At 39.5% G+C, this 23,530-nt stretch overlaps 1 protein-coding gene across 1 annotated transcript; it reads left to right on the forward strand.

The window, feature by feature from the left end:
- Window positions 1–7,339: 7,339 nt before the first annotated feature.
- On the forward strand, window positions 7,340–23,460 carry LOC102869450 (60S ribosomal protein L10a-like). The gene is made up of 2 exons (XM_006888141.1): window positions 7,340–7,852; window positions 23,326–23,460. Exons 1-2 carry the CDS (start codon window positions 7,340–7,342, stop codon window positions 23,458–23,460), a joined length of 648 nt encoding a protein of 215 aa, XP_006888203.1.
- The last annotated feature ends 70 nt before the right edge of the window (window positions 23,461–23,530 follow it).

Genomic DNA, 23,530 nt, shown 5'->3' on the forward strand with positions numbered 1-23,530 from the left:
CTGTTGTACATAGGGTTGCTATGAGTTGCAAGCGACTCGACAGCACGTAACAACAACAACACAGTCAAATGCTTTTGCTTAGGTTAGTAAAACAAAAGTATATGTCTTTGTGGTATTCTCTGCTTTCAGCCAAGATCCATCCAATACTATCAATTAGTCTGACTTGACAGCAATGGGAAAGAAACATATAATTATGGGACTTAATAGGGAAGTTACAGGTTACAATTCAGGACCATATATAATCCAGGATATAGTTCTCCAGCAGGACTGCTTCTTTTCAGTCATACCTGCAAGGAGCTGTCTCTCATCGTTGGCACCCTAGACCTCTTGGGCTGGAGTGGCTTCTGCTCTGCTTCCACAAGTGTTTAAAAATGTTTTAGCTGCATCAGTAAGTGCCAGAGGAACCCTACTCAAGACTTAAACCTCTTTCCCAAAGATGCTCAGTGGGTGGGTAAGCCTATTTCCATATACAAGTGGCCAAAGACACTCTGCTCTTCCAAGTCCTCTTGCCTCCCAATTTCTCTTGTAAGTCTGTGAGTTGGATTCTACCAAATGTTGGAAGCACCCTGGTCCACCATGAAGCCTCTTGACAAAAAAGTGCTCAGCTTTATCACTTGATAGCCTGGGAAGCCCAGATGCTTTCTCCTCAGGAAAGGCAATGAAAAGCAGTGTTAAAGAAACAGCAGTAGCAGAGGCAGAAGAGCCGAGAGAGAGCACACTGTCAATAATTTTATCTTACTTAGATCCACAATCAGTACCCTTGCTACCAGCAGTCACGAGATCAGAAGATGTGTTGCTTTGGGCTAGCCTACTGTCCAGGGACCTCTCCGACGTACTCAAAAGCAATTATATCAGCTTAAAGACTAAGGCACATCCAATTCAGGTCATGGTCTGCATCTCAGAACTAGACAACGAATAAAGATTACAGAAGAATTGATGTCTTTGAATTGTGGTATTGGAGAAGAACACTGAATATTTCAAGGGCTACCAAAAGAATTAACTTGTATGTCTTAGAAAAAGTGCAGGTAGAGGGTTCCTTGGAAGTAAGAATGACGAAGCTTCATCTCACTTATTTTGGGTATGTTGCTAGAAGAGATTATTTCTTGAAAAGGAATGTCATGCTTGGAAATGTGGAGGGGTAGTAGAAGAAAGGAAGACTTGAAGAATTTACATCAGAAGATCAAACACTCCAGCCTTCCATATAGATTGCATCTCAACATCAAGGAAACAAAAATTCTCGCCACTGGCCCTATAGGTGACATCATGATAGATGGAAAAGACATTGAAACTGTCAGTGACTTCATCTTACTTGGATCCACAGTCAATACACTCGGTACCAGCAGTCAGGTGATCAGGAGAAGTATTACACTGGGAAAGTCTACAATCAGGGACCTTTCAAAATTATTGAGGAGCAATGATGTTAGTTTTAGGACTAAAATGTACCTGACTCAGACCATGGTATTTTTAATCTCTGGCTATCCATCTGAGATCTGGACAATGAATGCAGATGACAGAAAAAGAATTGATACCTTTGAGTTGTGGTGTTGGAGAAGAGCACTGAATATCCCATGGACTGCCAAATGAATAAACAGACATGTCTTGGAAAAAGTGCAGTCACAGTGCTCCTTGGAGGAAAGGATAGTGAAGCTTTTTCTCATATACTTTTGGCGTGTTTGCTTCTTGTTGTTATTAGGTGCTTTTGAGTCAAGTACAACTCGTGGTGACCCAATGAACAACAAGTCTGAACCATGTCCTTTCCTGTGCCATTCTCACAATCTGTGACACCCATTGCCAGAGTCCCTGTGTCAAGCTACCTTGTGGTGGGTCTTCTTCTCTTTTGCCATCCCTTCACTTTCTCAAGCATGTGTCACTCTCCAATGAATAGTCTCTTATAGCAACAAAGTTTAATCATCCTTAGCTCCAACGAGCATTAAGGCTACACTTTTTGCCAAAACATATCTCTTTGTTCTTGAGGTCATCCATGAGATGTTCAGTGCTCTTCTGCAACACCACAGTTCAAAGGCATCAATTCTGTTATCCTTATTCACTGTCCAGCTCTCAGATGTACAGGAAGTGACTGAAAAGACCTTGGCCTGAATCTGTTGCACCTTCGTCTTCAAACTGGCATCTGTGTTTCTCAGTACTTTGGAGAGGTCCTTGACAGCAGATTTGTGTGGTGTGTCTGACTTCTTTCTTTTTTAAATACCGGTTTATTTACAAAGTTTGTATACATTGTTTTTCACACCAGATCTTTCCCATTTGCTTCACTCACCCCTCTCTCCATCCATCAAATTGTGCAAGCCTATGAGTTCTCTTTGGAAGCAAGAATGCTGAGGCTTCGCCTCACATACTTTGGACATATTGCTAGGAGATGCTATTCCCTGGAGAGGGACATGATTTTGGGAAGGGTGGAGGGTTGGTGGAGGTGAGGAAGACCCTTGACCAGGTGGATTGACACAGTGGCCACTGCAATGGGCTCTTGTGTGTCAGGAAGTATGAGAATAATGCAGGACAGGATGGGTTCAGGTCATTTGTTCATAGAGTCACTATGAGCCGTACTTGACAGCACTTAACAGCAACAACATGATTAACTATCCCTGCACCCACCCATCCTCACCATTCTGCTCTCGCCTTTCTCTACTTGAGTACTCATACTTGCTCTACAATAATGGCCTTATACAATATTTTTCCTTATGGGACTGAGATAGTTTACTTACCATAATGCTCTACAATCCCTCCCATGTTAGGTAATAATTTACAAAATCATTGCTCCTGCGTGGTGCATAGTATCCCATCATGTGAATATACCATAATTTCTCAATCCATTCTATTGTGGTTGGACATTTGGGCTGTTTCCATGTTCTTGCAATGGTGAATAACACTGCTATGAACATTGGTGTACAGATCTCTGCATGTGCCTCAGTTCTAATTTCTCGAGGTATATTCCAAGCAGTGGAATAACTGACTCATAAGGAATTTCTGTGTCCAGCTTTTTGAGGAAACGTCAAACTGCCTCCCAGAGTGGTTGTACCATTTTACAATCCCACCAGCAATGTATAAGAATTCCTATCTCTCCACATCCTCTCCAACATTTATTACTTGCTCTCCTGTTAAACTTAACAGCAGATTTTAAAAAAATGTAATATATCTCCTGACTCCTGCTCTCTGTGGTGCTGACTGTGGATCCAAATGAGATGAAATTGCTGACAACTTAAATCTTTTCTCCATCTATGATGACGTTTATTGGTATAATTGTGAGTCTTTTTGGTTTCTTGATTTTAAGACACAATCCATGTCAAAGGCCATGTCTTTGATCTTCTGCAGCAAGTGTTTCAAGTCTTCCTCACTTTCACCAAGTAAGGGTGTGTAATCTGTATAATGCAAATTGATGAACTGTTAATGACTCTTCCTCCTATCCTGATGTCACATTCTTCTTCACAGAATCCAGCTTCTAAAATTATTTGCTCCCCAATTAAAACAAGCTAGGAAGCAGCAGTGACATCCACTTCTGTAATAGCTTGCCTCCGGAACCCTATGAACCTAGAGAAAAGATGAAAGTCACAAGTGTTGAGGACTTTCGTTCATAGAGTCACTATGAATCACCTACAACTTGACAGGACTTAACAACAACAACAACAACAGCAACAACAACATACAAATCAAGTAGGTTTGGAGAAAGAACCCAACCCTGACACACACCTGCCTTGATTTTAAACCATGCAGTATTGCATCACTCTGTTTGGACAAACAGATTCTTTAGGTCTAGGTTTCGTATGAGCATAATTAAGTATTCTGGGATTTCTAGTCTCATGTTACCCATAGTTTATTATGATCCACACAGTCAAATGCCTTTGCTTAATCAATAAAACAAAAATAGATATTTCTCTGATATTCTCTGCTTTCAGTCAGTATCCATATGTTATCAGCAGTTATGACCCTGGTGACACAGCCTCTTCTGAATCCAGCCTGAACACCTGTCAGTTCTCTGTCAATATACTGTGGGGTTTTTTTTATGATCTTCAGCAATATGTTGTTTTCTAGTGATATTAATGATATTGTTTGATAAATTCCACATTATGTTGGAACCTTTCTTGGGAATGGAAACACATATGGATCTATTACAGTCAGTCAGCCAAGTAGCTATCCAAATTTCCTTACATAGACTGGTGAGCACGTCCAAGGCTGCATCTGTTTGTTGAAACATATCAGTTGATATCCCATCTATTCCTGAGGTCTTCTTTTTTGCAAATGCTCCAGTACATTTCTAGTGCTTTTCCCTTCATTGTCATTGACTCTTGCTCATATGGTACATTCTTAAATTTTCTAATTTCAACCAATTCTTTTTGGTATAGTGACTCTGTGTATTTCTTACACCTTCTTTGGGTACTTTCTAAGTCTGCCAGGTGTGCAGACTGGATTTAGAAGAGGCCGTGGCACTAGAGCCATTATAGAAAATTTTAGATGGATCTTAGCTGAGTGCAGAAAGTACAAGATGAATGTCTAGCTGTGTTTCATTGTCTATGCAAAGGCATTTGACTGTGTGGATCACAACAAATGGACTAACTTTGAGAAGAATGGGATTCCCCCAAAATCAGAAGAGAGCAAGGAAACACTGCATGATTCAAAATCAGGAAAGGTGAATTCAGAGATGTATCCTTTCTCTATAACTTTCCAACCTAAATTTAGAACAGATATTATCCAAGAGGCTGGACTCCATGAAGAGGAAGGTGGCATCAGGATTAGAGGAAGACTCATCAACAGCCTGTGTTATGTAGTTGACACAACCTTGCTTGTGGAAACAGAAAAACCTGAGGCATTTGTTGCAGAAGGTCAAGGATTTCAGCTTTCAATATGGAGTGAAGCTCAACATCAAGAAAACAAAGATTCTCACCACTGTGCCAATTTCTCCATCATGATAGACAGTGAAGAGATTGAGATTTTTAACAGCTTCAGCTTGCCTGGCTCCACAATCAACACTCTTAGTACTAGTAGCCAGGAAATCAAAAGATGAATTACGTTGGGAAAGTTTGCTCTCAGGAACCTCTCCAGAGTACTGAAGAGCAATTATGTCAGTGTATAGACTAAGGTGCACTTGGTCCAGGCCATGGTCTTTGCAATTACTTGTTATCCTTAGAAAGCTGGACTATGACTAAGGATGATAGAAGAAGAATTGATGTCTTGAGTTGTAGTGCTAAAGAAGAGTGTTGAATATACCAGGGACTGTTAAGAGAACAAATAGGTCTGTCCTGGTGAGGGTGAAACCAGGCTGCTCCTTGGATACAAGAATTCTGAAGCTCCATTTGACATACTTTAGGCATATTGCCAGAAAGGACTAATCCTTGGAGAAGGACATCATGCTTGAAAGGGTAGAGGGACAGTAAAAGAGAAGAAAATCCTTGATGAGATGAATTGACTCAGTGACTGGATTAATAGGGCAGGTGTGTTGGAGACAATGCAATTGGCTCAAGATAGAGCGGTGTTCAGAGCTGTTGCACACAGGGTCGCTATGAGTTGCAAGCAACTTGACAGCACATAACAACAACAACAGGTCATTCAAGATTTTGCCATACCCTATCTCCATATTGCAACTTCAGGCTTGGATTTGTTTTTTCAGTTATTTCAAATTTAGGAATACTGAATGGATCCTTTCATTCTTATTCTCAAACTCCAGCTCTTTGTACAATCTGTGCTAGTACTTTACCTTCTCATCTTGAGTGTCCTTGAAATTTTCTGTTCACCTCTTTTATTTTGGCATTTCTTCCTTTTGTTTTGGTTTCTCGATGCTCCAGTGCAACTTTCAGTCTCTTTGGACATGCATTTGACATTCATTTTTTTCCTCTTCCTTCCTTGTTTACCTTTCTTTATTTATCTTTTGCATGGATAATATCTTTGATGTCATTCCATAGTTCAAGTGGTCTTTGACTATTGGTGGTTATTGATTTGCTGATGTGACCAGACTCAAATGAGGAGAAAGAGTTACAAAGATCCATTAATAATGGGAAGATTCAGAATGAGAACAACTGAAAACATCGGTTAATAATAGAAAAATGAATTTGCAAAATATTAATCTATGAAAATTTGGATTTATAAAAATTTAAATGAAACACATAGAGATGGACTCATATTGCCCGTTTTTTTTTCTCTTCTTGTTGTGTACCGTAGAATCAGATCTGACTGGCACAGGAGGCGATTGCCCCTCCTTCTCCAGCAGAGTATCTGGCAGACTCGAAGTGTGCACCTTCAGGATTGCAGCACAGCTTCTTGTTTCTAGGCCACCAGAACTCCCTCATATTGGCCATTTTTAATCAAACAATCACATGATCAGCTAGGATGTAAATGGCATATTGAATAGGAATGGTGTGGCATTTGTAGTTAAAGGAGTGTTACAAGATCCATCCTAAAGTGCTATGTAAGTACTGTGAGCCAAAGCTATGCGTGATAAGATACTATCCATCTGCATACAAGAAAGTCTTTATAAAAAAGGAAGTACTCATAATACAACAATTATTCAAATATCTGCACCAACTATGAAATCGAAGACAAAGAAGTTGAAGATTTCTACAAATTTTTACAGTATGAAATTGATCAAATATATAATCAAGACGCATCAATAATAATTGGTGACTGAAATACAAAAGTTGGAAACAAAGGAGAAGGAATGGTAGTTTGAAAATATGGCCTTGGTGACAGAAAAGAATCTGGAAATTGCATGATATAATTTTGAATTTTATTTATGCATGGCAAATATCTTTTTAAAAAAACAAAACTAAACAAACCACCCACACCAGACATAGATAGCAACTATACATATGTACTTCACCTGATGGACTACCCAGGAATCAGATTAACTACATATGTGGAAAGAGACATACAACAAGTTCAGTAACAGCAGTCAAAATCAGGCCAAGGGCTAACTATTGAACAGACCATCAACTACTCATAAGCAAGTTCAGATTGAAGGTGAATTAAGCTAAAACAAGTCCATGAGAACCTAAATATATTGCATTGCACATATTCCAAGTGAATTTAAAAACCATTTTAAGGACAGATTTGACACATTGAATACTAATGACTGAAGACTAGACGAGTTATAGGATGACATGAAGGACATCATCCATGAAGAAAACATAAAGTTATAACCAAGACAAGGAAGAAAAAAAAGAACAAAACAGAGGTCAGAAGAGACCTGAAACTTGCATTAGAAAAAAATAAGCAAAACGGGGGAATTCTGAGGTTAGGGAGCTGGACTAAAGGTTTCAAAGGGAAGCTAGAGAAGACAAAGCAAAGCATGATAACTAAATGTGCAATGACTTTTCCAGTTACTGTGGCGCTAGGAACCATGAATAGCAAAGTCTCTTTCGACAGCCTCTATGAGGTGGTGTGGGAAGTCCTGCATGGGAACCAGCGCAAACGCAGAAAATTTTTGGAGACGGTAAAACTGCAGATCAGTTTGAAGAACTATGACCCTCAGAAGGACAAGCGTTTGTCGGGGACCGTCAGGCTTAAGTCCACCCCACGCCCCAAGTTCTCTGTGTGTGTTCTTGGGGATCAGCAGCACTGTGATGAAGCCAAAGCTGTGGATATCCCCCACATGGACATCGAAGCACTGAAAAAACTCAACAAGAATAAGAAACTGGTAAAAAAGCTGGCCAAGAAGTATGATGCCTTTTTGGTCTCAGAATCCCTGATCAAGCAGATCCCAAGAATCCTAGGTCCAGGGCTGAATAAGGCTGGCAAGTTCCCTTCTCTGCTGACCCACAATGAGAACATGGTGGCAAAAGTAGACGAGGTGAAGTCCACCATCAGATTCCAGATGAAAAAGGTCCTGTGTCTGGCAGTGGCTGTTGGCCATGTGAAGAGGGCAGATGATGAACTTGTTTACAACATCCACCTGGCTGTCAACTTCCTGGTTTCACTGCTAAAGAAGAATTGGCAGAATGTTTGGGCTCTGTACATCAAGAGCACCATGGGCAAGCCCCAGTGTCTGTGCTAAGATACAGCTCAATAAATCTTATTGTTAATAAAAAAAAAAGTTCAATGAGCTGGAGTTAGAAAATAAAAAAGAAGAACAAGTTTGCATTGCTCAAGATGAAAAAATTGACAAATTCAAACTTCAAGTTATAACACTGAAGGATTCTATGTGCCAAATCTTAAATAATGCAGGAAGCATCAAAAGAAGATGGAAAGAATACACAGTCACAGTACTAAAAGGAATTGGTTGACATTGAATCATTTCAAGCAGCAGCATATGATCAAGAGCCAGTGGTAATGAAGGAAAAAAATTAAAACTGCACTGAAGTCACTGGGAAAACACAAGGCCCCAGGAATTGATGGAATACCAATTGCCATGTCTCAGGGAAAAAAATGCAACCCTGGATGTGTTCACCACTGTCTCCCAACAAATATGGAAGACAAGCGATTTGGTCAACTGACTATAAGAGATTCATATTTTTTCCCTTCCACGGGAAAGCAGAAATTATTGAACAATGTTTTCATTACAGCATGTAAGCAAGATTTTGCTGAAGATGATTAAAAAAAAATCACAAGAAACAAACAGATGTAACATTGCCTCAACAGGAAACTTTCAAAAATTCAAGCTGAATTAAGAAGAGGTACTAGAACTAGGGATATCATTGCTGATATCCGACAGATGTTGGTTGAAAGCAGAGAATATGAGAAAGTTGTTTGTTGTTGTTGTTGTTGTTAGGTAACACTACGTTGAATACAACTCATAGTGATCATGTGAACAACCGATCTGAAACCTGTTGTATTATTACAATTTCTGACATACTTGACCTTGTAGCTGCAATCACTATGTCAATCCATCTAGTTGAGGGTCTCCCTCTCCTTTGCTGTCATTCCACTTTTCCAAGCATGATACCCTTCTCCAACGAATAATCACTCCTAACAACGTGCCCAAGTCTGTAAGATGATGTTTCACTATCCTTGCTTCCAAGGAGCACTCTGGCTCCAAAATATAAATGGTAGTCCATGGGATATTGAGTTCTTTTGGTAGTCCATGGGATACTGAGTACTCTTCCCCAACACCACAGTTCAAAGGCATAATTTTTTTCTTCTGTCACCTTCATTCATCATTCAGCTCTCAGATGCATAGCAAGTGATTGAAAAGACCATAATCTGAATCAGTCCTCACCTTAGCTCTCAAACTGACATCATTGCTCCTCAGTAATTTGGAAAAGTCCCTGACTACAGACTTTCCCACTGCAATATGTTTCCTGATCTCTTGACTGCTGAAACCAAGTGTATTGATTGTGGATCAAAGTAAGATGAAGTCATTGACCATTTAAATCTCTTCTCCATCTATTAGGATGTCACCTATAGGGATAGTGGTGAGGATTTTTGTTTCCTTGATGTTGAGATGCAATCCATATTGAAGGCTGTAGTGTTTGATCTTCTGCAGCAAGTTTCTCAAGTACTCCTCACTTTCAGCAAACAAGGTTGTGAGTCTTCCTACAATGTTGATGCCACATTCTACTTCATAGAATCCTGCATGTCAAATAATTTCCTCAGTATACAGATTAAATAGATATGGAGGAAACACAACAACTCTGACACACACCCTTGTTAATTTTAAATAATGCACTATTCCCTTGCTCTGTTCACACAACAGCTTGCTGGTTTAGGTATAGGTTTCACATGAGTACAATTAAGTGTTCTGGTATTCTCTTTCTTCTCAAGGTTAGCCATAATTTTTTGTAATCCCCACAATAAAATGCCTTTGCATAGTCAGCAAAGCACAAATAAATATTCCTCTGGAATTCCTTGCTTTCAGCCAAGATTCATCTGACATCAGCAATGATATCCCTGGTGCCACAATCTCTTCTAAGTCCAGCTTGAATGTCTGGCAGTTCTCTAGTTATGTATGGTTTTAGTAATTTTTGAATGATCAGCAGCAGTATTTTGCTTTCTTATGCTATTAATGACATTATTTGATATTTTCCACATTCTGTTGGGTCACCTTTCTTGGGGATGAGGACAAATATGGACCTCTTCCAGTCAGTTGGCCAAGCAGCTGTCCCCCAAATTTTTAGGCTGCATCTGTTAGTTGAAACATGTCAATTGGTAAGCCATTGATTCTTGGGGCCTTATTTTTTTGCTAATGCCTTCATTGCAACTTGAACTTCTTTCATTACCATTGACTCTTGACCATATGGTACTTCCTGAAATAGTTGTAGCTTCCCATTAATCTGTGAGGCCAGGAATGACACAATATGGCGGTTGCCAGAATGGTGAGGGAGGCTGTGAGCCATGTAAGCTCCTGGTGCCAAATACAAAACATTGCTCAGGTCTGACATCAAGCAAAGCCAAGAAAAGCTGGTCAACACTGCCAGCTACCTGGTGGTTGGTGTTAGGGGAAAGTCTCTCCCAATCTCCAGAAAGGCCTGAGGAACAAAAAGGAATATTGTACATTTCCCATCAGCTAATCACCAGTGTGGAAAATCAATTCTGTAGCCAGAGTTACCACCACAAACAAATAGTTGTTCAAAATGGCTTTACTATTTATGATACTCTGTACCATCTTTCTTTTTATTCTATATTTTTCTTCAAGTCTTCCTCTTTATTCTTGGCATTCCAGGATTATATTTGTTTTCTGATGTCTTTGAATAGGGCTTGAACTGTCTATGTACTCTGCCATCCTACCCAGATGTCCTGTTCTTTCACATCTTGTAAGATGAAAGATACAGCTCAAGCACAGGTATCATTTCGGTAAGGCAATAAAAGGTGCTAACTTGAACAAATGTAAATATAGTGACTAGGGTAAGGTTGGTGACTAATATACAAGATACAGCCCTCCCTTATTGTGCTTCATTAACACAATGGACAATTTATTCTCAATTAAGACCATAACTACAAGCATAGAGACTAGCATTTATAAACTACAGTCACATCAGAACACAAAATGGAGGACAATTATACCCCACAATGGTTTTTTTTCCCCTTCACAATGTTAAAATGTAACCACAACCGTGGATTATACCTATATATATATAATATAAAGGGGGAAAATATTCACAAATAGGCCAATGGACGGCATTAAGATAAATAGAGAAAAGATTGGAGTTGTCAAAGATTTCATTTTACTCAAAGACACGGTTAATACCCTGGAAGTTGCAGTAAAGAAAGAAAAGATACTGCATTTGGCAAATCTGCTTATAAAGGGCTTCTTTAAAGCCCTTTCTTTAAAGAACAAAGATGTCACTCTCAGGATTGAGGTGTGCCTAACCCAAGACACCTCACATACCCGTGAAATCTGGACAATGAATAAGGAAGCTCTGAGAAGAATCGATGCCTTTGAATTGTGTTGATGAAAAATACTGCACTTTCTATGAATTGCCAAACAGACAAATTTGACTTGAAAGCAGTACAGCCAGAATGCTCTTCGGAGGTGAAGAGGATAATGTTTTGCCTCACAAATTGGAGGTATGTTCTCAAGAGGGCCTAATCTCTAGAGAAAGACATTGCCCTTGGTGGAGGAGAGAGAGTCAGTAAAAGAAAACCCTCAGCAAGATGGGTAACACAGTGGCAGGAATGGTGGCATCAGGCAAAGCAGCAACTGTGGGATGGTGGAGGATTTGGCAGTGTGTTATTCTGTTATCCATAAGATCTCTATGAGTCAGGGCTGACTTGATGGCAACTACTTTATCCAGTAATGATGTGCATCTCTAGGGACTGGTCCCCCTGGATGACATGTCCAAAGCATTTCAGACCAAGTTTTCTCACTTGTAATGAGCATTCTGGCTGAATTTCTTCTGAGACAGATTTATTCACTCTTTGACAGCCCATGATATGTTTAATATTCTTTATCAAAAACATGATTAAAAAGGCATCAGTTCTTCAGTCTTCCTTATTCATGGCTCTGTGGATGTCATTGTTTAGTGCCTACTCATAACTGACCTATAGCTGATCCTCTAATGGGTTTTCAAATGCAGTAAATTATTTGGGAGGAGAATGCCAATCTTTCTTCTGTGGAGCATTTGGTGGATTTGAACCACATGCTTTTGTAATTGTAGCTCAGCTTCTTACCACTAGGCCACTGAGTTCCCTATATTTTGTTATTGTTAGATGCCATTCAGTCAAGTTTGACTCATAGTGACCCTGTGAATAACATATCTGAGCTCTATCCTGTCCTGTGCCATTCTCATAATTTCTAGTTTATTTTTTGTTTATTGAAAATACTATAGTTTGGGTCAGGGAACCTCAGCCTTCAAAAAGATGTTCTTTAAAGCATCCTCTCCCCACCCCCACCCCCCACGTTGGCTGTGAACCCAAGTAAAATGAAATCCTTAACTTTTTCAGAGCCTTTACTTGCTTCTTCCTGTGCTGGGATTCCAATGATGCTCATGTTATTTCTTTTGATGGTGTCCACATTATTCTTAGGTTTTCTTCTTTTTCCTTCTTTTTTGAGTCTGCTTTTTGCTCTAGCAGATCAATGGTGACAATTCTGTCTTCAGTTTCACTGGTTCTGTGTTCCATCTCTTCAACTCTGCTCATGTGTCCTTCTATCATATTGACAGCCTCTGAAACATTGGACCTTATATTTTGGATAGCCTCATTTGTTTTCTCTGCATTGTTCTGGATTGTTTTGTTTTGTTGGGTTTTTTTGGTTTTTTTTTGAGCTCCTGGTTTTTGCTTGTAGTGTCCTGTAATTCTTCAAGTTTGTCTTTTATCCATTGATTATATTCTATCATTCTTCTTTTAAATTCTGTGTCAGAAAGTTCCATCAGACTTTCTGGCTTCAGGAAATCCATTGATACTCTGTCACCCTTTGGGGGTGACATCTTGCTTTGCACTTATGTATTATGTGGGATAGCTTGCTTTTTCAGAGACATTGATAAATTCCCACTGACCCACTCACCTCTGGCTATGTCTGCAGTGTCCAAAAAAGTTCAGACAGATTACCACTGGCTGGTTCATTCCTGGGCAGTCAGCGTAGCCCAAGAGAGCTCGGCCAAATTCCCCACCAGTGGTCTCGCCCTTGGGTGCTCTCCCAGGTAATCAGCAGTGCCCCAGAAAACCCAGTCAGGATCCTACAGGACTTTCTCCTGCCATATTAGTTCCACAGCAGCTCAGCTGATAGCTTCAGGTGATGGCTGGATCCACGGCATGGCTTTGTGTTCCTGTAGCTCCAAAAGGAACTGCTTCAACAAAAATTCTCATTCAAAATCCTACTGTCCATGGCTTGCAGTGTTGGTTGGTCTCTGTGTGGTGTGAAGGACTCTCTAGAGGCTCTTGGGCACCACTGGGGTCACAGGGCGATATTGGTCCTCCTGGTGATGGACAGCAGGGGCTTTAGCCTTTAGTAGACGCTGGGTAAGCAGTGTATGGAAGACGCTCTTGTGCCAGTCATGTCACATAGGCTTTGGTGTCTTACAGCAAAGAGAAGGTAAGGTCCCCCAACCTGCCTTTGACATTTGCCACATGGCCAAGCAAGAACGCTCAAATAGAGATTATTAGTCTATCCTCAAGGTATTGGCCAGTTTGACCATTCTTCCAGTTTTAAATTGAGCAAGTTTAGTGGCAGAAATACAAAGTCTCACTAAAAGCACGGAAGAAGCAGACAATGCAGCTTGCGTCCTGAGGGTCATAGATTCCTGAACCAGTCAGGCTTGAATCTGCACAAGAGCACCAACATCAGAGATGCATCCTGTCTCCATACCTTTTCAGTCTGTATGCAGAACAGATTACTTGGGAGGCTGGTCTTTATAAGGAGGAAGGTGGCATCAGGACTGAAGGAAGACTCATCAATAACCTCTGTTATGCAGATGACACAACCTTGCTTTCTGAAACTGAGGAGAACCTGAAGCACTTGCTGAAGAAGGTCAAAGACTGTAGTTTTCAATATGAGTTGAAGCTCAACATCAAGAAAACAAAGATTTTTCACCACTGGTCCAATTGGCAGCACCATGATGGATGGAGAAGAGATTGAGGTTGTTAACAGTCACAGCTTGTTCGGCTCCATGATCAATCATCTTGGCACCAGTAGTCAGGAAAGCAAAAGAAGAATTACATTGGGGAAAATCTGCAGTCAAGGACCTCTCAAGATTACTGAAAAGCAATGATGTCAGTCTAGAGACTAAGATACACCTAATCCAGGCCACAGTCTTTGCAATTACTTGCTATGAATCAGAGAGCTTGACAATGACTAAGGATGATAGAATAAGAATTCATGCCTTTGAGTTGTGGTTCTGGAGAAGAGTCTTGTACATACCATGGACCACCAAGAAAACAAATAAGTCTGTCTTAGAGAGGGTGAAACTAAGTTTCTCCTTGGAGACCAGGACTTTGAAGCTCCATCTCACATACTTTGGGCATGTGGCCAGGAGGGACTGTCTCACTGACTCCAATACACCTACCCCCATTCCCCTAGTTACTGCATCAATACATCTCATCTGGGGTCTTCCTCTCTTGTGCTGTCCCTCCACCCTTCAGGGAATGATGTCCTTCTCCAATGATCATTCCCTCCTGGCCAAATGCCCAAAGTATGTCAGACGACGCCTCAGAATTTTTGCCTCCAAGGAGCCGCTTGGTTTCACCCTTTTCAGGATTAATGTGTTTGTTCTCCTAGCAATCCATGGAATATTCAATACTCCAACACCAAAGCTCGAAGGCATCAATTCTTTCTATCATCCCTAGTCATTGTCCAGCTTTCTGATGCACAGCAAGTAATTGCAAAAACTATGGCTTGGATCAGGCACATCTTAGTCTCCAGACTAACAGCATTGCTCTTCAGTACTATGGAGAGGTCACTGACAATGCATTTTCCCCTGTACAATTGATCTTTTGATTTTTTTAGCTGCTGGTACCAAGAGAGTTGGTTGTGGACCACCAACTACTTATAAGCAAGTTCAAGCTAAAGTTAAAGAAAATGAAATCAAATCCACAGGAACCAAAATTTGACATTAAGTCTACCCTACTCAAATTTCAAAACCATTTCAGGAACAGATTTGAGACCATGAACACCAATGAGCGTAGACCAGATGAGCTATGGGAGGATATCATCCATGAAGAATGCAAAAGGTCATTACAAAAGCAGATAAGGAAGAAAAGACCAAGATGGATGCCAGAAGAGACTCTGAATATTGTACTAGAGCACCAAGAAGCCAAAGCAAAGGGAAGAAAGCAGGAAATTAAGGAGCTGAACAGAAGATTTCAAAGGTAGCACAGGAAGACAAAGTAAAGTATTATAATGCAAAAACTGGAGTCCAAAAATCGAAAGGGCTGAACTTGCTGGGCAGATCTTAAGCTAAAGTAATTGAAGAACAAATCCAAGCCTTGAGTTACAACACTTAAGAATGCTATGGGCAGAATATAGAATGATTCAGGAAGCATTAAAAGAAGATGGAAGGAATGTTAAGAGTCACTGTACCAAAAGGAATTGGCTGACGCAGAAAAATTTCATGAAACAACATATGAGCAAGAGCCTGTGGTTATGAGAGAAGTGCAAGCTGCTCTGAAAGAACTGGCAAAAAACCCCCACGGCCTCAGGAATTGACAACACACCAATTCACATATTTCAACAAACAGACGCTGCCCTGAGTATGCTCATCAGGTTGTGCCAATAAATCTGGAGGACAACTACCTGACTGACTGACTGGAAGAAATCTATATTTGTTCCCACTCCAAAGAAAGGTGATCTGACTGAGTGTGGAAATTTTCGAACAATATCATTAATTACACATGTAAGCAAGATTCTGCTGAAAATTATCCAAAAATTACTGGAACAGCAGATCAACAAAGACCTGCCTGATGTGCAGGCTGGTTTGTTGTTGTTGTTGTCATGTGCCATTAAGTCGCCTGCAACTCATAGTGACCCTATGTACAACAGCCCTAAACCCTGCTCTATCCTGTGCCAATCTCACTTTCTCCGACACACCTACCCCCATTATCTCAGTCACTGAATCAATCCACTTCATAGAGGGTCTTCCTCTCCTGCGCTGTCCCTCCACCCTCCCAAGCATGACGTCCCTCTCCAAGGACCTGTCCCTCCTTGCAACATGTCCAAAGTATGTCAGATGAAGCTTCAGAATCCTTGCCTCCAAGGAGCAGCCTGACTTCACCCTCTCCAGGACAGCTGCTGCAGCAGGCTAGTTTAGAACTAGAGAAAAACATTCATTACTATCTAGTAAATATCATGAAGAGATAGCTCAAACGGAGAGAGAGACTTGGCCTTTGGATTAACTCCCTATGGACTATGGCACCAGAACCCCCTGAAAGAAATTAAAGAAGACTAAGTAAATGGGAACATATTTCATGATCATAAAGCAGAAAGAAGACTTAAGCATTTTACTGAAATTACATCACTCACTCCCTAACAAGTAATTTCTATCAAAATCTTATCTGGTCTCATAGCAAAAAAGTGTCAGGAGGAACCTAAAATTAATATAGAAATGCAAGGAAATGCGTAGTCCAACGTTGATAGGAAAAGTTTGTAGAACACATACTTCCAAATTTCAAAACCTACTCAAAAGTTACAGTAATCAAGACTGTTACTAACATAAGGATAGACATATTGATCAGTGGAATAGAGCTGAGTGAGAGTCCAGAAATAAACCCCTACATTATCAGTCAATTGGTTTTTGGCAAGTGTTCTAAGATCACTTAATAGAGAAAGAGCAGTCTTACAACGGAAACAACTGAATACCTATTAAAAAACTGAAGTTGGACCCATTCTTTCATAGTATATAAAAAAGTAATTCAAAATGAATCAAACACATAAATGTGAATGTTAAAACTGTAAAACTCTTAGAAGAATAAGGCATAGGTATAAATCTTTATTACTTTAAATTAGACAACAAACAGTTCCTTAGATATACCATCAAATGCATAAACAACCAAACAAAAAAAACAGCTGTAAAGGCTTCATCAAAATGTTAAGAACAGTTGTAATTTAAAGAACACTATAAAGAAAGCGGGATAGGCTGGGCGAAAATATTTGCAAACCATGTATCTGATGATTTTTTTTATCCAACTTTTATTTGAAAATTTTTATCCAGAATATATAAAAAACTGTTACAGCTCAATAATTAAAAGACAACAGGAGCTCTGGTGGCCTAGTGGCAAAAAGCTGTGCTGCAGTCTTGAATGCATGAAGTCTGAATCCACCAGATGCTCCTACTGTGCTAGTCAGATCTGAATTGATGGTACACAACAAAGTAAAAAAAGGAGGGGGGAAGACAAATCACCCAATTTTTAAAAAATGGGCAAAATATTTAAATAGTAATTTTTCCAAAGAAAATTTAAAAATAACCAATAAGCACATAAAAATTATGCAATATCATTCTGAAAAGGTGTGGTAATGATGGGCATAGATCAATAGTGACTGATCTTATAAAACATAATATATGGTAATGATATGAAATAATGTGAATAGAGGAATGTGTGAAACACAATGTACATAAACAATATACAATGTATACTAATTTTGTATGCAAACTAATATTCAATAAAAATAATTTTTAAAAAATTCACACTCCCTATCATTAGGTCAATTCCAATTCATAGCAATCCTTCATTGATTTTCCAAGGCATTGCAACTTATGAGAGGAAACTGTCATCTTTCTTTCTAGGAGTCTCTGGTGCATTCGAACCACCTGAGACCTGGCCTTTGGTTTAGCAATGCAATTTACTACGGTTTTTGCCACCAGAGCTCTCTTTAATATCACTGTTGTTGTTAGGTGCCCTAGAGTAGACTACAATAACCTGCAGACTTATGGTGACCTGTGAACAACAGAGCTGAACCCTGCCCTTTCTTGTCCCATCCTCACAATCTCTGATATGTTCAAACCCATTATTAAAGTCACTACATCAGTACATCTTGTTCAAGGTCTTCCTCTCTTTGTCTGACCCTCCACCATTTTCAGCATGATGTCTTTTTCTAAGGACTGGGCTCACTTGACAACATGCCCAAAATATGTGAGACCAAGTTTCACCATTCTTGCCTCTAAGGAGCAACTTAGTTGCATTTCCTCCAAGAGAGAGTTGTTTGTTCATTTGGTAAACCATGGGATGTCTCCAACCCCACAATTGAAAGGCATGGATTCTTCTGTCCTCCTTATTCACTATCCAACTTTCAGATGCAAAGGAAGCAATTAAAAATACCATTACTTAGATCAGGCACACCTTTAAACTGACATCAGTGCTCTTTGATACTTTGGTTAGGTCCTTAAAAGCAGATTTTCCAAAGGAAAAGTGTCTTTTGATTTCTTGACTTCTGTTACCAAGTGTAATGATTGTAAATCCAAGTAAAATGAAATGTTTGAGAATTTCAGTTTTTTCATGATGTTGCAGGATTTGGATTTCTTGAGGTCAAAATGTAATTCTTTGTTCTTCTGCAACAAGTGCTTCAGCATTTGCAAGCAATATTTTTATAACTTTCTGCAAACAAGATTGTATCATCTGCACAATATAGATTAGTGATTAGCCTTCCTCCAATCTTGATGCCACATTCTTTCTGATATAGTCCAGCTTCTCTAATTATTTGCTCAGTCTATAGATTGGATAGGAATGGATAATACATATAACTCTGATGCACACCTTTCTTGATTCAAAACCATGCTGTGTTCTTTTGTTTTGTTCTTACAACTGCCTCTTGATCTATGTATAATTTACACATAAGCACAATTTAGTTTCTGGTATTCCAATCCTACTCAATGTTATCCATAATTTGTTATGCTCCACATTGACAAATACTTCTGCATAGTCAATAAAATTCCAGTAAACATCTTCCTAGTATTCTCTGCTTTCAGCCAAGATCCATCTGGCTTCAGTACTGGTATCCCTGCATCACAGCCTCTTCTGAATCTAGCTTGAAAGCGAAAAATAACAACACTCCGTATTTCTCAAGCTGAAAGAACTGAAGAACAAATTCAAGCTTCAAGCTGCAATACTGAAGGATCTTATGAAAATCTTGAATGATGCAGGAATCATCAAAAGAAGATGGAAGGAATATACAGAGTCACTGTATCAAAAAGAACTCGTAGACAGTGAACCACTTCAAGTAGTAGCCTGATCAAAAATCAATGGTAAAGAAGGATGAAGTTCAATCTGCACTGAAGTTATTACAAAAATGAGGCCCCAAGAATTGATGGGATACTGACTGACAGGTTTCAAACAGATACAGTCATGGATGTACCTCTAGTCTATGCCAAGATATTTGGAAGACAGTTATCTGGTTAGTGGACTGGAATAAATCCATATTTTTTCCTATTCCAAAAAAGAGATCCAATAGAATGTGGAAATTATGGAACAATACTATTAACATCATATGATAGTAAAATCTTGCTGAATATTATTTTTAAATGACTAGAACATACATTGACATGGAACTTCCAGAAATTCACTTTCTTTAGTTATTAGAAAAATGTTAAATCAAAGCCCCAGTGAGATACCACTTCACACTCATGAGGACAGCTGTAGTAAATGAAAAACAAACAAAAGCATTAGAAGGAAAATAACAAATGTTGGAGATGGTGTAAAGAAGACACTTAGAATGGAGGAGCTTCTATGTGAAATATACTGTCAAATTCTACAGAAGGTTAAATACAGTGGTGTTTAACTAGTATTTAAAATTCTACAGCATCGTTAGTTTCTGATATTGTAAACATTGACATCGATTGGAATTTCCATTCCTCTCTCTAAATCTAAAAAAAAGTTAAAAGTCATTGCTCTGAAGTCAGAAATGACTCATAGCTCAGCCTCCATTGGGTTTTCAGAGATTATGAATCCCATAGGAGGAGATTGTCTATTTTTCTCTCACAGACCAGCTGGTGTATTCAAACTAAGCACTTCTGAATTGTCAGCACAACTCCTTACCACTAGGCAACCAGAGTTCCCCTTCTATCTATATACCAATCACAAGATGACCACACTCACAAAAACTTGTACATTAATGTTCATGACAGTATTTTTTGTAATAGCCAAAATGGAAGCTACTCAAATGTCCATCAACTGGTAAGCAGATAAACAAAATGTGGTATATCTATACATAAAATAAGATTCAGCTATACAAAAAAAATGAACTACTGATTCCTGCTACAGTAGAAATGAACCTGCAAACATGCTCAGTGAAAGGATTCGTGCACGAAAGGCCACTATGGTATGATTCCATTTATATAAAATGTTTAGAATAAGAAATCTATAAAGACAGATGGTAAGAAGTTGTTGCCAAGGGCTGGAGGAAATGGAAAGTGACTGTTAATGGGTGTGGGGCTTCCTTTTGGAATGATGAAAATGTTCTATGTTTAATTTGTGTTGATATTTACACAAGTCTATGCATATACCAAAACCACTGGATGAGTAAAGTTTAAGGCATCCAAACTACATTTTGAATAAAGATATTTTTAAAAGATGAGTTAGAGAAGTTTGACTTTTCTAAGTACCCTCTCTTTATTTATCAACTATCACATTAGTCAACATTGTGTACTCATGTCAATAGTGAAAATCTGACTATATTTTGGTATTAACAACATATATCTGAAATCTTGGACACTGGGGAGCCAGTAGCTCTGATTAGTAGTTACGGTTGTATGTCAATTTTGCTGGACCATAATTTTCAATGCTTTGACAGTTTTGTTATTACGTGCCATTGAATCAGAACTGACTTATAATTGACTCTCCAGCAGGTTTTCAGAGGCTGTAAATCGCATAGAAGGGAGGAGATTACCCATCTTTCTCCCACAGAACATGTGGTGGATTCAAAATGCCTTTGAGCTGGCAGCCCAACTCTTTACCTCTAGACAACCAGACACTCCTTGGCAGTTTCAGAATGATATAATTTAGCAGTTATATAATGATGTAGTGATCTTCTGTTTTTGGATAAGGCAAGTTTTAAAATAATGACCTGAGTTTTGGAACCTAACCATATTGATAAATGAGAGTATATTTGTAAGTACTCCACTCTTAGAGGGAGCTCTGGTGGCCTAGTGGCAAGGAGCTGCTCTACCAGCCAATGTGAATTTATCCTTTGCTCTGTGGAAGAAAGTTGGCCAGTCTCCTCCTGTGGTATTTATTGCCTCTGAAAACCCGTGAAGGATCAGCTATGAGTCAAAGCCAACTAGATGGTAAGCACCAACAACAGCCACTCTAAGAAAACATGAAATATTTAGACAACAATCACAACAACAAAGTGGGCAGTAATTTAATTTGCTTCAAGGCTCTGTAAAGAGCTGATAATATCTAAAGTTTTTAATGGCTTCAACTTTTGAAGACATAATGTTAACAATATAACATTGTTTAAAAAGCTATCTATCTGTAGGCTTTCCTTATAACAGATATGTATGCTAAAATGCTTTTAAGTCTGGATATATATATATATGTGTGTATATGTACCATTACAATGTCTAAGGATGACGGAAGAATTGATGCCTTTGAGCTGTGGTGCTGGAGAAAAGTACTGAACACACCAAGGACTGCCAAGACAACACACAGGTCTGTTCTGGAAAGGGTGAAACCAAGTGTTCATTGGAGGCAAGGATTTTTGAGGTTCTGTCTCACATACTTTGGGCATGTAGCCAGGAGGGACCAGTCATTGGAGAAGGACATTATGCTTGGAAGGGAGACAGCGCAGGAGAGGAAGAACCCGGATGAAATGGATTGACTCAGGGACTAGGGTAATGAGGGTAGCTGTGTCATAGACTGTGAGATTGGCTCAGGATAAAGCAGGGTTCAAAGCTATTGTACATAGGGTTGCTATGAGTTGTAGTCAACAACCATTACACTAAAACGATGATGCTAAATTAGGTGGTTGCTGGATTACCTCTAAGCTTTTTCACACCCAAGGTGGAGCTGGCTGTGTAATTACAGCTGCTGTTCAGAGCCTGGGTTCATATTTCTGACCCAGCCTCTGCATTGTGCAATTGTTGTTGTTAATATGTGCCATCAAGACCACTGCAACTCTTCAGAGCACAATAGCTCTGAACTGGTCACTCCTGACAACATGCACAAAGTATGTGAGATGGAGCTTCAAACAAGGAACAACTTGCCTTCACCCTCTCTCAGATAGACCAGTTTGTTCTCTTGGCAGTCCATGGTTTGTTCAGTACTCTTCTCCACCAGTACAACTCAAAAACATCAATTCTTTTTCTGATACCTTAGTCATTGTCCAGCTCTCTGATGCATAGGAAATAATTGTGAAGACTCTGGCCTGGATCAGGTGTACCTTAGTCTCTAGCCTGACATCATTGCTCTTCAGTACTCTGGAAGATTTCTGACAGCAGATTTTCCTAAAGCAATTCATCTTTTTATTTCCTAGCTGCTAGTGCCAAGAATGTCGATTGTGGACCTGTGCAGGCATAAATTGTCAGCAAAGTCAATCTCTTCTCCATCTATCATGATGCTGCCAGTTGATCCAGTGGTGAGAACTGCAATAAGGTGATCAATAATTTGGCCCAGTAAGCTGTTAATAACACTGATTGTTTTTCAAAGTTAGACCACCTGACTTGCAATCAGAACTACCTGGATGGAAATCTGCTGTCTATGTATGTGTGTGTGTGTGTGTGTGTGTGTGAGAGAGAAAGAGAATTGTATATTCAAAAATATACAAAACTTTCACTTCAATATTCTTCATATGTTTAATCAATGCCAGCAACTTATATTTATCATGTATATTTATCATGTTGTTCAACCATTCCCTTATCTAGTCCCAAATTTTTCCATCACCCTAGATAATTGTATTTGCTAAGCACTAAGTGCTTCCTTTCCCCCCTCTCTTCTTAATGGCACTGATGTTATTCTTATTATGTGCCTTCGAGTTGCCTGTGACTCAGAGTGACCCTATGCACACTGGCTGTGAACCCTGCCTTATCCTGAACCAGTCTCAGGATATCTATCAGAATAGATATCCTGAGGTCTGTCTCTGACACACCTGCCCCTGTTACCCCAGTCATTGTGTCATTGCATCTCATCTAGGGCCTTCTTCTCTTGTGCTGTCCCTCCACTCTTCTAAGCATGACGTCCTTCTCCAAGGACTCGTCCCTCTTGGTTACTAATAAACTTTGCTCTTTGTTTACTTGCCTATCTAGAAATGTCATGTATGTAGGATCATGTGATATTGGTCATTTTATGACTGACTTATTTCACTTTGCATAATATTTTCAAGGTCTATTCATGTGAAATCTGTTATTTTAAAATGATCTATGTTGAACTTTGGGAACCCCAGCTCTTATTTGCCGGCAAAAGCTAGCTGTTTTCTGCTTCAAATGCCCTGCTATACTCTCCTTGGCCACTTGGGTGTGAATAGCATGCTTCACTACTGCTAACCCATAAAGGATTCCACTGAGCCTGGGGATGGACGGTCTCTCTGCACAGTCTACTGCTCTGAACGCCCGGTATTTCCCAGCTGTAACTGGCTCCTATATGTCGAGCCCTGAAGCTCCAATAGAAGCTGCAGAAGCTCCTCCCTTGGGCTTCATTGATTTGATAAAAACTGTGCTGGAGTCCTAGATCCTGGGTTGTAGGTCCAATTCTGTCCAGTTTCCAACCCCACACTGAAACCTGCTAGGTTCACAGTCTC

The sequence above is a fragment of the Elephantulus edwardii genome, unplaced genomic scaffold, assembly GCF_000299155.1.
Source record: "Elephantulus edwardii isolate Elephantulus edwardi_28Jun2011 unplaced genomic scaffold, EleEdw1.0 scaffold00064, whole genome shotgun sequence".
In the NCBI taxonomy this organism is placed as follows: domain Eukaryota; kingdom Metazoa; phylum Chordata; class Mammalia; order Macroscelidea; family Macroscelididae; genus Elephantulus; species Elephantulus edwardii.

What these genes read in the sequence shown, in the direction of transcription:
- LOC102869450 (XM_006888141.1), top strand. Translation starts at nt 7,340, where the DNA reads ATGAATAGCAAAGTCTCTTTCGACAGCCTCTATGAGGTGGTGTGGGAA. An exon ending in TGGCAGTGGCTGTTGGCCAT is followed by an intron (nt 7,853 to 23,325) that starts GTGAAGAGGGCA and finishes CTCTCTGCACAG; the next exon opens with TCTACTGCTCTGAACGCCCG.